This window comes from Glycine soja, chromosome 11, assembly GCF_004193775.1.
Source record: "Glycine soja cultivar W05 chromosome 11, ASM419377v2, whole genome shotgun sequence".
Classification (NCBI taxonomy): domain Eukaryota; kingdom Viridiplantae; phylum Streptophyta; class Magnoliopsida; order Fabales; family Fabaceae; genus Glycine; species Glycine soja.
The window spans coordinates 42,911,926-42,925,205 of NC_041012.1; the positions used below are offsets into that span (position 1 = coordinate 42,911,926).

At 31.4% G+C, this 13,280-nt stretch overlaps 1 protein-coding gene across 1 annotated transcript; it reads left to right on the forward strand.

Moving 5' to 3' along the window:
- The first annotated feature begins 3,424 nt into the window (after positions 1 to 3,424).
- On the forward strand, positions 3,425 to 7,736 carry LOC114375159. The gene is made up of 2 exons (XM_028332909.1): positions 3,425 to 4,004; positions 7,292 to 7,736. The coding sequence occupies exons 1-2, from the start codon at positions 3,714 to 3,716 to the stop codon at positions 7,466 to 7,468; spliced, it is 468 nt and encodes a 155-aa protein (XP_028188710.1). The 5' UTR covers positions 3,425 to 3,713; the 3' UTR covers positions 7,469 to 7,736.
- Positions 7,737 to 13,280: the final 5,544 nt, after the last annotated feature.

The window sequence follows — 13,280 nt, forward strand, 5'->3', positions numbered from 1 at the left end:
GTCACTGTTTACTGCTCCACTAAAGCATTGCCAAAAGTGCAAAGGATACAATTAATTTAATTTAACCTAAAGCATTCCCCAAACAAAACAATAATGGGCAGCCCTTTGAAAGGACAAGCCCAGAATCTGGTTCATGGATCAAGATATTGGGCCGGCAACACCCACCCTAAAAGCCTGAACATCAAACTAGTATAGAAAGCCCAAGCCCAATTGAAAGGGTTCCCAGTCCTTTATGGAGTGGTCAACGCAGCACTCAAAAGTTTTGACCAGAGCAGCTTGAAAAGAAGAGAAAGTTAGAAAGAAAAGGGTCCATCGGACTCAGTCTCTCTCTGCATGACATGACTGTTGGTTACGCACGTGTCAGCTGAAGCATGCACGCGTGAAGGGTTCACATCACAGTACACAATGATTTTCTTTTTCTGGTACAACAGCACTGCCTTGACGAACACGATTTGCTTCTTTAGCCATTGATCTTGGAGACAATCAGAGGGCCACATGTCGGGTTTTTGGGCCTCGGAAAGGTCGACATACATAATAGTTCAGATTCTTGTGTATCACACAAAAAAGAAAGCTAATTAATTTATACATTTTTTAGGTAAAATCATGCAAATCGTAACGAATTCTGTGACTTTTATTCTCTATTTAATTTAAATAGACATGCATAAAATTTATTTAATGATACAAATATATAATTTCACGTAAAAGTACAATATTAGTGCCCTAAAATGACCGATCGTTCAGGTGGAGCCTGAAAAAGGAGACAATGCATATATATTATTGGATGTGTGCATGTGCTTTGTATTTTGTTTTCTTCATCTGCCAAACCCCTATGTATGCATTTGCATTATCTAGCTCCACCTGAAGGCTTAAGTATGCACGAACACGTACATGATCACCATGATTGGATTCGTTTTCTTTTAGAAAGGTCCCTTGGGTGTTGACTAATCCTGTCATTTATGATTGATCGTGTGGTCTTTTAGTATTTTTCTTATGGGTATAAATATGTTTTTCATCCATCATAATACTTTTTTAACTGTGTTTAATAATTCAAAATCAATTATTTGATTAGTTTAATTACTTCATCAGCAATCAGCATAGCCGGCCATTCTGCCAAAAAGAACAAAGCTTATGAAATGGATCCTGGGGTAGCCGATGAAGGAAATTCTCCAGCAGCAGTCTATATTGCTGTTAGTCTGAGTCTTTGACTATAAAATAATTTATATGAACTAATGTTAGTTATGCCTTCTTTTTGCTACAGAATCTTCTCAAAATTTAATTTATCTCTGAAAGTTGCTGCCATGCTCATGTGGTCCCTTTTCTAACCATTTGCAATTAATGCAAACTTATCAGCTTATTTCTTTTTTGACAGTATCTTATTTGTAACCAATAACTTTTGCTTTATATATATATATATATATATATTATGGATACAAGTATTTTAATTTTAAAATAAGTACAAAAGTGATGTATTTTAAAATTTAATTAAATAAAAATATTTTTTAATTTATAATTGTATACTTATTATAATTTTAAAAAAAATAAAAATTTATGTGAATAGTATTAGAACTAAATAAGTTAATCACATTTGATCTAAAATATAATAACTAAAGTATATTATTTGATCGAAAAATAATATTAAATAAATCACATTTGATCGAAAATATAATAACTAAAAATATATTTTATATATTAAAATATACGCTTTTATTCTTTTGACAAACTCAAGTATATAATTCCGTTTCCTTTATAAATTTCTCTCTAAATTTTTTTAATTAGTTCTTGTTAAAAAAAAAGAGAGGTTAAAATACCTTTGTGTTCTTTGTCTTTTTCTTGTTTTAATTCAGTTTTTTTACTTATTCTTTTCCCCTCTGGTCCCTTAACATTCTCTATTAGACAAAATGGGTCATACTATCAATTTGTCTAACAATTTAATGTACTAAACTAACAAAATGACTAACTTAATTTAACAAAAATACTTCAAAGTATTAAAATGAAAATTTTAAACTTAAAACATCAAACTGAAACTAAAACAATAAAATGACTGACCAAAAGAATATTTTATATTTTTTTAAAGGGTAAAAAAAAAAAGTCTGATCTCTTTCTTCTTTATCTTTCCAAACAAATAGAGTTTTTTTTATATTTTTATCTTATTTCTTCTTCTTTCGTTTTATATTTTTCTTCTTCTTTAATTTCACATAAATTAAAAAATTAAATACAGGTCTCACAAACTAAAATGATTCAACACAATTGATAAATAATTAAATCTTTTAAACATGCTAGCAAAAGTTTGACCAAGTATAAAGAAGATTTTATTGAAAAGAACAAAACCTACTTCATTAATTTTTACATCTTAAAAGATTAATCTCAAGACTTCCAAACTCCAACTTCAAGGATACCTTACTTTCAAAGAAAAAAACAAATACAAGCCTTACAGACAGCTTCATAATTCTGAATTTCTTTTTGCGATGGAGAAGAAAACAGGAAGTGTTTTCTCTCTCCAATATTTAAACTCTGCTAAAATCAGTACTCACTTGAACGTTAGAATATTGCAAGTATATAGCACCCTCAGTCACCTTCAAAACTCAAAATCATCTTGAGATCATTTTGAAGCTTTGCCCGACATATGTTTGTGGATGTACGTTCGTAGTTTGACTATAACACTTTATAATCCCAAAGCCTTCTTTTATTTATTAAAACAATAATTAAATAAAAACATTTGTGGAGGATCTTATGGTTGGGAACTCAAAGATATCTCTTTTAGTGATGAATGAAAGATGTAAGTGATATTATGTGTTGGAGGATATGATTGAGAAATTAGTCACAAAGTTTTATTAAAGTATGTCGAATTCTGATTAGACGCAAAGTTTGCATGATTGAAATTTAAAACCTTTTTTTTTCGATGTGAAAATTTAAAACCCCGAATGGAAGCATTTTTCATGGAAAAAATTTCAGTCATCTCCCGCTTGCAATTTCAATCATATATAAAAGGATTAGGATTAGAATGAGAAATATTATTTTACAGTAATGAAGAGGGGAAAGGTCTAGAATCATGATCAAAAGTAAAAATTCTCATGTCGATGACAAAAAACCAAATGAATAAATAAACAAGATTTCAATTTCCTTTATACTTTTTTTTTTACATATTTTCACTTATCTCTTTATTAATTCTTCTGGCCTCTTCTCTAATTATCTTTAGCCAAATACTTTTAATTTGTATTTTATTTTTCATCTATTACTACTCATTCATTCTATTTTCACCTATCTTATTTTTAGCGTCTACCAAACAACAACCCATTAAAAAAAACAATAAGCAAAGTCATTTTTTTAAAAACAAAAAAATGGTGTAAAAGCTAAAGACCAACTTCAAAGGGTAAAAGAGCTTTTTATCATTTTATCCAGACAGAAAAACAAAAGACAGGGTCCTAAATCCAAATTCCAAAGTTTCTCCTTTTTTCACCCCCCACATGCTTGCTATAGTTGCTTGAAGTCCCAAATTAACAGTGCTGTTGAGAAGTATAAAGCCAAACCTGAACTTGTAGTAAGCGTGCTCTTTCGTGGTTGTGCCACCTCTATAATTCTCTTCCACTGTCTTGTGTTCTCCTGCAAGCCTGCAACCACAAAAACCAAATAGTTTTTTTGGTCAAACTCAAAGCTTTTAACTTAACAGAAGCAAGAATGGTAAAACGGAGTTAAGCAAGACAAAGGAAGAAAGAATGGTGAGAGAGCATAACATTAACAGTGGATGGCCACCAATAGGGGCCCCACTACTGAACGTGCAGAGAGATGAGTATGATCAGCATTGGAGCAGCTTCGATAGCTCTGTGAATGCTGTTTCTTTTGGCTTTGTTGCCACTGCCATTCTTGTTTCCATGTTCTTAGTCATGGCTATCTTTGAGAGGTTTCTCAAACCTACCTCGCCGCCCATTTTGCCGTCCGGCGGCAGGAACCGTCGCCGGAGCTCTCAGATGGACTTCAATGGGAAGCTTGGACACCCTTCACCGAAAGTGAGTGTTCAAAATCTCATCTTTTCTTGGGTTTGCTTTGTTAGTATTCACTTTTTATTGCAGATTCATGACAATGTGAAAGCCTTTTTTTTTGCTTTTGGCTTGGTTCTTCAAGTTTCCTGTTGTTAATGGTGGAGACACAGTGCCTTCCTTGTTTAGTGTCACTGTTTCTTGTTTTTCTCCTCTTTTTTTTGTTCAAGTTTAACCTCAACCAAACAGAATGAGCTAAAAAAATGCATTATTTTTTCTCTTTCTTCTTCCACTTCTGGATGCATTTAATTTGGGTCGTTATTTTGGTTTTTGGATGAGTGATGATTACTTATCTGACATAAAGCTTTTATTTTACCTAATTTTTTGGTTGTTTCTAGGTTGCTTTTTTACTTGCATCTTTTGATGTTGAATATCGCTCCCATAATTTGCCTTTGCTTCCCATATTAGAATGTTGGATTTTTTTCCTCTATTGAATTCTTCTGCTGTCCAAATAATCAATTCAAGATGTATCTGTTCTGTTCTTCATCATCTCTTCCAATGTTATCCTTCTTCAGAATTATACATTCATGATCTCTTACTGCGACCTTCTCTGCATTTTCTTGTTCCATTGGCTCTCATATTCTCCTCAAACACTATGGTCTTCCTAAAGATTTTCCTGTTGGCCTAAGACTAAAAGGGTGTTCCTCTTCCATCCTTAAATAAATAGACCAAACTTTCACATGCTTATGTTTTTCTTCAGTTTTATGAAGAGATACGTACACTAGTAGTTTACTGTGTTTTAGCCTTTTAGCTCCTCTTCGTGACTTATCCTCATATTGTCTTTAAAACAAAAGGGTTAAATCTTGTCAAATCTGAATTTAGTATCTGACAAAACATTTTCTTTTCTTTTCTTTTTTTGTTATTTGAACTTAAGAACTCTACGATAACCCCACCAAATTTTTCATTCATTCTCCTTGCATTTACACGTTCAGTCAAATACCTTAATTATATATGAGTGGATTGTGTTGTCTTCTGCTTTTTATAAGGACATGGTTCTCTGTAGAAGTTTTCTGTTAAATCATTGATCCCTAGCCACGAGTCTTTGGACTTATTTATCCATCTTGGTGTGGGAGTAGAGACCCACATTGTTGTCCTTGACACTCAACTGCACCATCACCTCCAATTTTTAATGATGCCGTACATGGCCAGTGTTTGTGGTCTGCGACACACGGTCAACACAAGTTAATCTTATATTTATGGTCTTCTTATATTTGTCATTGATTGTCTGTCCTACTAGCTACTATAATTCAGAAGTTAATCACACATCCTTTCTTAGCCATTGGCCATTAACTTTTTTTAAATATTGTAGATTTAGCTTTCATATGATGAGCTACTACCATGCAACAATTGTGTTGTCTACTCTGTGCCATTACTTTGGAGAAACACTCCAGGTCCACCTACTTATCTAACCTCGCTGTTTTGTTGGAGGGCACCAACTTGATTGGGACATTGCCTGTAGAGTTGTTTCTCTCAACTTTAACAAAATTATTAATATGTGATTCCCTAGTATACTTGCTAATGCAAGTTTTGAACGCTAAAGTCCACAAAAGATTTAAAATTTTAATACTTCATTTGTTTGGCATTTGGATTACATTGGGAATTTGATTGTGGTGTTAATGGAATATAGAATATGGTAATTTAGAGAACATGCTTCTGCACTTAGGCACAAGTCAGGGGTTCTTTTTATTGTTTATGCTAATGATGCCACTCAGGCACTCAAAGATCACGTGAGTAAGATTTTTCTTATTAATAAAGTTATATGATATAAAAGTCACTTTAATATTATACTAACAGGTCATGCCCTGAGGGAAAAATAGTTTAAAATATTGATTTTGATTCTTGAATAACTAGTTGTAATACTAAGTCATTCAACATCTGCCTGTGACTAGGAGTATTTGCCTTTGTTAATATCTTGAGGAGGTAGTGATTTGAAGCTCACTAACTTCAATAAGTCGTAAAGATTTCAGTGATAACTATAAATTAGGAAAGCTCTCAACATGTTCTAAATATGCAAACAGAGACTTTTTTAATCTCCTTTTATTTATTACTGTACTATTTTTTTTGGATCCATAATCTATGTGTTAATATCTACATCACTATATTTTTTAGATCCGTTGTCTCTGTGTTATTATCTAGGTGGACATGTTTAATCTACTCTATTTAATATTGTGTGTTAAAAGTCAAATATATGATACGGTGTTGGATGATGTTGGTGCCTTATATAAATCGTCCAGATTGAATGGAAAGGGAAACAGAAGTGTCGGGTTTGATAAATGTGTTGTTTATATTTTATTTAATTTTATAAATAAGTGAGATCCACCTAGAGAATATTCCGTGTACATTGTGAATCATAATATTTTTTTAACTTTAATTTCTTTGATGATTGATGGGATGCATATCACTAGCTATGGCCTTGGTTTGTAAGTTTAGTATTAGATGCAAATAATTTAGCAGCACAGTTCTGCTTAATCATTGTTTCTTTAAATGGTTTAGTTTAGGGGACTCATTAGTGCTTTAGCTTTACAATTTAAAAAAAGAAAAGAAAAATAAGTACTATTTTTAATTTATTGCAAATGAAATAATTTAATTTGCTTTTCCATCCTGTGAGGTTGTCTTGCACTGTCTGAAATGTTCTTATCAAATGGCTTTCTTATCCTCACTATCGTAATACTGTCTCAGAGAACCAATCTCATTAAATCTTGCTGATAATCCGTGATAAGGAATTATTTCCTTTCTCCTTGCTGACATTTTTCTGTTTTCCTTTTTACTTGCCGGGTTCTCTTGAAAAGTCTTAATGAATTTGCTTATTGTGTTGGAATTAAACTAGGAAATAGGAACAGTAATGCATTAAATTGCTTGACCATAAAAGAAGTCATGTGGTTATCAACAAGACATTTAATGCTATTGCCTTGAATTTGTGATGTGACGTTGAAAGTAATGGCTTTAGGAACTTTGAGTAAATACAAAAGCATTTGTTGCTTTCCTCCGAAGTTTGCAGTGGACAATGATTTGTCAAGTCCTTTGTAGTTTGATTTATGGTCCACACTTAGTGTAAAGTAAGTCTCCCATTCCAACTATGCTGGATATCAGAGAATTTGTTTCACCTATTGTAGAAGATAGTAGGAATTTTTTTTAGTTGTACATTTAAAGCCAGAAAGTTTTTGTTATAAACTTTTAAACCAATAATGTTCTAGTTTTAATTTCATGTTGATGATTCATGGATTAATTGAATTCACCAGATTGTCTAATTTGTACAGATGAGTTTGTATGCCAGCTGGGTTTCAGTTTTAATGCCTGGAGATGCGACTCCTTCTTTCATTGCTCACCCTGTGCCTGCACCATGTTGCCCTGAACGAATTTCATGGCCTTCACATCAACATAGCACATTACCATATTCCACTTACAACACCATGCCTAGTATCAACCACGTATAAGAAGAGAATTCAATATAACATGGTTCTGCAATCTGCATGTTGCATCAAGGAGTCAAATGAATTTTATGTGAAGAGTAGAATCTTATGTAGGAGCTGCTCTCTTTATTAGTTTATAGTATACCATGTACATAGGATTTAGTTTAGTGCAAATTGGGTTTGATAATGAGATCCATCTCTGTCCAAATGTTTCTTCCGTGTAATTGAAGCTTTGGGATTTCCCATAGTGTAAATCAGTGGTTCTGAATTGCATGGAATGTTGTGCACCAAACCAAGCCATCAAAGCCTCTTTTATGTTGCACACAAACAACGACCGTTCTCGATATACCATGATAAAAACGCACGCCTAAACTCAAAATAATGTTGGCACACTGATAATGACACGTGAGTAATCTTTACCATCATGATTTTGTTTGGTCTTTGGACCTAAATTGATATGGAATTCTCGGGTATGTAGCTATAATTATGTTGCCGATATTCTTGGATCTATGGTAGCAATGGATTTTAATCAGAAGGTAATGCTGCAAAATATCACTACGTAAAAACTCTAGACATTAACTTAATCAAAACCAAGATATCTAGGAGTCTGTGTATAAGAATACTATTAGGAGATGTCAGTTTTTTAAATAGACTTTAATACTTAAATGAATTAGTCTTTAATTCTCATGAATATATTGGTTTTGAAAGAAAAACTAATTGAAATTATTTCATTTATTTCTGTTATTCTCTAATGCATGCCACCACTAATCAGCTATGCGATGCAACTTTGTTTCTTAAAGGTAAACGTTTCCCATTGTAATTTTGGCACCCCTTTAACAGCATTTATCCTTGTCATGGACCCTGACCCTGATCAAGAGAGAAAGCTTTGAAATGCTCCCACCTTTCTTTAAATAGATTTTGTACCTGATTCGCTTCCTGATGATTTGTTTTGGATGTGAAGTATATTTGCCCTCATAATTCAAACATTCATTCATTTATGCATGTGCAACTATTCGTCAGAGTACAAGATAGGGATTCGGCTACATTATCATGGGCTTTGAATCGTGTTGCAGAGCCCGGAACCACACACAATTGCGATTGTCTGGAGAATATAAAAAATTGGAGAAATAAGTATTTGGTGTGTTATATTTCCAAATGTGTTATATATTTACATTTATTTATGCTGGGCAGATATAAGATTGGTTTGATAATAAGAGAGTGAGGGAAGTGAGAGAGATTGGTCGTGGGCTTGAATCAAATAAAAAAAAAATACTTTGATTACCCTCTTCTCGCATCTCTCTCGTGCCACATAATGTGAGGCTGTATTGGATTCGATCACAGGGCGATTTCAAATATCATTGCACTTTATTAGGCTGTGTTTGTTTCAAAGGAGTAAAATAATATACCACATAAACTTTGTACTATATGTGATCCACACCTCCTAATACTTTAATTCAACAAAATGTCTTCTATTTCTCTCCTCTGAATCAGACGTCCACAAGCTGTTTGACTGATTGGACTTTAGATGGGGCTTCTCAGAAACATAGCATCCAATTCCAACCCATTTACGTCTGTTAGGCCTATGGGGATACTTTTTCAATTGGGCCAGCCTGGAAGGTTTTATTTGGACCTAGCAAAATAAACTTCCACTTGCAACTTCTACAGAAATAATTTAGGGTTATTTTTTATTATAAAAACAGTTTATTTATAAATGCTTATATAATTAGTACTATTCGATAAACCTCGATTAATTTGTTTATCTAAACATATCACAAATATATTGGTGGTACCCTTATAAAAAAAATTTGATTAGTGGTACCAATTTTAAGGACCAATTCAATTAATAGTTTCTAATCTCTAAAACTTAATTGATAGGTGGTGTTAATTTCAAGGAGGAACAATGGTATTTTTAGTCCTTTTTTTTTAATTTTGGCTTTTGTCTCTGACTTTTAAAATCTATACTTTTCTTATTAGTATTTTTTTTTAAAATACTGAACACTTTTTCTCCTTATATAAAAAACAAAGTTTGGGTATTTTTAATTAAAGTATAAATTAAAAGCTTGAATTCGAAAACATAACATATTTTTAATTAAAAGCTTGAATTCACTTTTTCTTCTTTTCCCGACAATTTTTTCAGTTTTTTTTTTTAAAAAAAAATAGTCTCAACTTTTTAATGATGAAAATAAAATTTTCTTTGTTTTCCGGAAAAACTCACGTACGTACTCTCGTTATCATCACTAGACACCGGTCACCAATATTAATATTGCCCCTCACCACCACTTCTACCGGAAGTTAAGTTGTTATTAACCTTTACTTTCATTATCATCAATAGCTTCGCTGCTATTGACCCCTCCCTTCACTGTTGCAATAAATTGGCTAATTAGAGATCAATCAAGTACAAAGAATTTTATTTTTAAAGAGCCGTAAGTGACTGAGAAAATAAATACTGCTTTAAAAAAAGTTGAAATTTAACCTCACATCCAAACCGAAGAAGGAACAAAATAATATTTTACTACTCAAATTGTTGCTGTTTTTTCTCCATGTGATGGTCGAGGATAGTGTGTTTGGGAAGGCCATTTTGTGTTGCGTAACATACGGCGAAGGACATTGCAAGCTCTATAGGATTCTACAAATAAGTTTCTTATTAAAACGCGATTTTATTTCTTGTCCTAACTAACACGGTGGATTAGTTCCACTAAGCTGATACAAATTGCCTTGTTTTCAACCAAAATATACTATCCATTCTCGAGTCAAATAATATAGATGATATTCGTTAACATGTGACTTGGAGTCTAGAGACAATTAAGGGATCGATAACTAAAATTTTGTTTATAATTTTTTTTTCTAAAACAATTAAAATACAAAAAAAATTAATATTATTTTTTCATCAATTTATACACTAAGTTTTAAAGTTTTTTTCTGATCTAATATTTTATTTTATTTACTCAATACTCAATCAATTAGAAATCATGATTTCTGAAGGAAAAAAATTAGAAATCACGATTGATAATATTTTTAAACTAATTATTATAAAAGTGAATAAACTTATTATATATGATAATTTAAAATTGAATAACAATGTAAAAAAATCTTTTTATATACTCTATGTGTATGTGTATATATCATTTACTTTTATAATAATTATTTTAAAAATATATTAAGATTTTTTTATTGATTGATATATTAAAATTTTATATCAACATTAATTGAAATTAGACTCTTAATATTATACAAGTCTTTAAAAGATGAGTTTAGCAATTATGACGGTGTAAAAAAAATTATATTATCATCTAATCATAAATCATTATTGATAAGATTTTTAAGAAAATTATCATAAAAGTCAACAATTTTTCTCATACATGATGGATTGTAATTAGATGATATAAGATTGTTTTATACTTATTCTCCTTCCATATGTATATTTTAAGAATAATAGTATTAATATTGTCAGAAAGTGAATTTGCATTTAACTCAATCATACAAAATTAAATTATAAATTAAGAATTGTTCTCCACTTATATAATTTAAGTTAAACAATATCTTTAGTTGACATAAGACTTTAACATGTTTTCTTTTGTCTATCGTTAATGCGAGACTTTCAACATATTCTCTATCTAAGAATGATCACAATTTAAGTGATTTTTTCAACGGATATAGTCTACCTTAAAATGGAGTGTTAAATATAATAGATATTAAGAAAGAGACGTGGAAAGATAAATAAAAAAGTGATAAATATAATAGTTAAAGTCTTTGGCAAAAAAATATAATAGATAATGTGATTAAAAATTGAAGAAAAGGATGGAAAAAAATGAAATAAAAGAGATAAAAGAAAAAAAAATGAGTGAATGAGAACTCAGAAAGTATTTTTCATATTTCATATTTTAATACAATGGGTAGATTTGAGTTTTGATGTTTCAAGCAAAATCAAAACCGTGACCCTTTTGAATGAGTGGTGGCATATATTGACGAATCCCCAAAGTTTTAAAAAAATGCCAAAGCAATCCATAGTTGTTCACAATAGGATCTGATTCATTGTGGTCCTCTTCTGGGATACTTTTTAAGCTTAGAGCTTTGGACATTCCTTATTTCTCCACAAAATTTAACATGATTGATGGCAAATGAACTGTTTTGTCTATGTGCTCGAAAGGGACGACTTATAAGAAACAGTCCAAAATGCTTGATATGCCACCAAAAATATTATCCAGATTGGAAAGCCGCCAAATGAAAGCACCTTTAACAGTTTGCTCTTAAGTTTTTCTTGTCTGCTCTAAAAGCCCCAACGGCTAAAAACACGAGTTTCCTTTCAATCTTCGAACCGAACTCAACACTACTTATTATTACATTCGCTCAATATAAAAAAACACTCAAAGAGATTGGAAACATCAGAGTCTTCAAATGGTTATCACTTATTAGTGCCTGTATAGGCCTCCCACAGAACGTAACTAAGGTTTGCACGAATGGTGCACTTAGTTGTTTTAGAATTTCTCCATTGGAAGTTGGAACACGAGAAATCTCGTTGAACGTGTCTCAAACGGTTTCTCAAACATAACCTTAATTAAACGTGGTCCAAATAGTTTGTTTTGCGGTGCATGCCTTTTTAAATATTCGAATAAATCTCCAAGTCTTTAAAATTTTAGAGACTAAAAAAGATGATGCATATAATTTTAAAGACGTTAGCCAGTACATTTTTTTTTTATCAACCAACTAAATCATACATGTATCCTGTGCAATACAGGGTCAAATTGTGTGTGAGTGAAATATATTAATTAAAATGTTTGATTAATAATTGTTAATACTTTTGGATAAGCTTATTCCAACATGGCCTAAATATATTTGCACGCGCTTACTGTTAAAAACAACTTATATAGTTTCATGTTGTGATTAATTGATGACCATTATTTGGGTTACAATCTAAAGAAATAAATAATCTTATAACCAACCATGCCCCATATATAAATATAATTACGAATTAAAATTATTACATGATATGCAAGCTAATAAAACCATAAGTAAAAAGAAGAAAAAAAAAGTAATAAAAAAACATTTTTTGTATGCAAAACAATGATCCTCAACACATTCAGACCTTATAAAAAAAATTAAGCACCTTGTAACACCGTCTACCAATAATAACAAAAAATCGTTTACACTCCTAATGAGACGGGCAAAAAGAACTATTAATGAGTTTTGATTAAGTTTATGGTGAAAAATAATCATTTAAATATTATGGTAAAGTTAAAATAATAAATAATTATTTTTATTTTTTTATGATTTCGTCATGATGTTGTGGAATAAAATTAATTTGTATAATGATGTATTATCCAAAAACAAAATCTGCAACACTTTTTGACCATATTAATTAATTTATGACATGACATATTGACCTGAATTGATTTTAGATATTTGTTTATATGAATTTTATTTCCAACAGATGTAAATTTCTTGTTAAACAATCAATCAGGTGGGTCAGGTAGCACACTTCCATAAGAACATGCAGTGTTTTTTTTAGTGGAATGTCCAATATCCCAGTGCTAATCTCATAAATTAGTTGTTGGAACATAAAAAGCCCTAGTACTACTCACTGCCGTAACCGATTTTAATTATACATTTTCCCCCATAATAAAACAGTGAATAAATTTCATGCTTTGTATTGGCATTCATCTTTGTATGTAGTTCACCTTTCACTTTCAAAAAAGCGAAGGTGAATATTTTGGTAAAGACTGAATCACATATGGCAGAAACGCAATCTTTCCAAACCTGCCAATAGGTGAAGTAGAAGAAGCAAAATCTACCCACAGGCTACAGGGGGAGAAAAAAGAAAAGAGCACTGCTACAACAC

Excerpts from the sequence above, each read along its gene's own strand:
- LOC114375159 (XM_028332909.1), top strand. The coding sequence starts at position 3,714 with ATGGTGAGAGAGCATAACATTAACAGTGGATGGCCACCAATAGGGGCC. Across the intron at positions 4,005-7,291 it reads TTGGACACCCTTCACCGAAA|ATGAGTTTGTATGCCAGCTG; the intron begins GTGAGTGTTCAA and ends TAATTTGTACAG.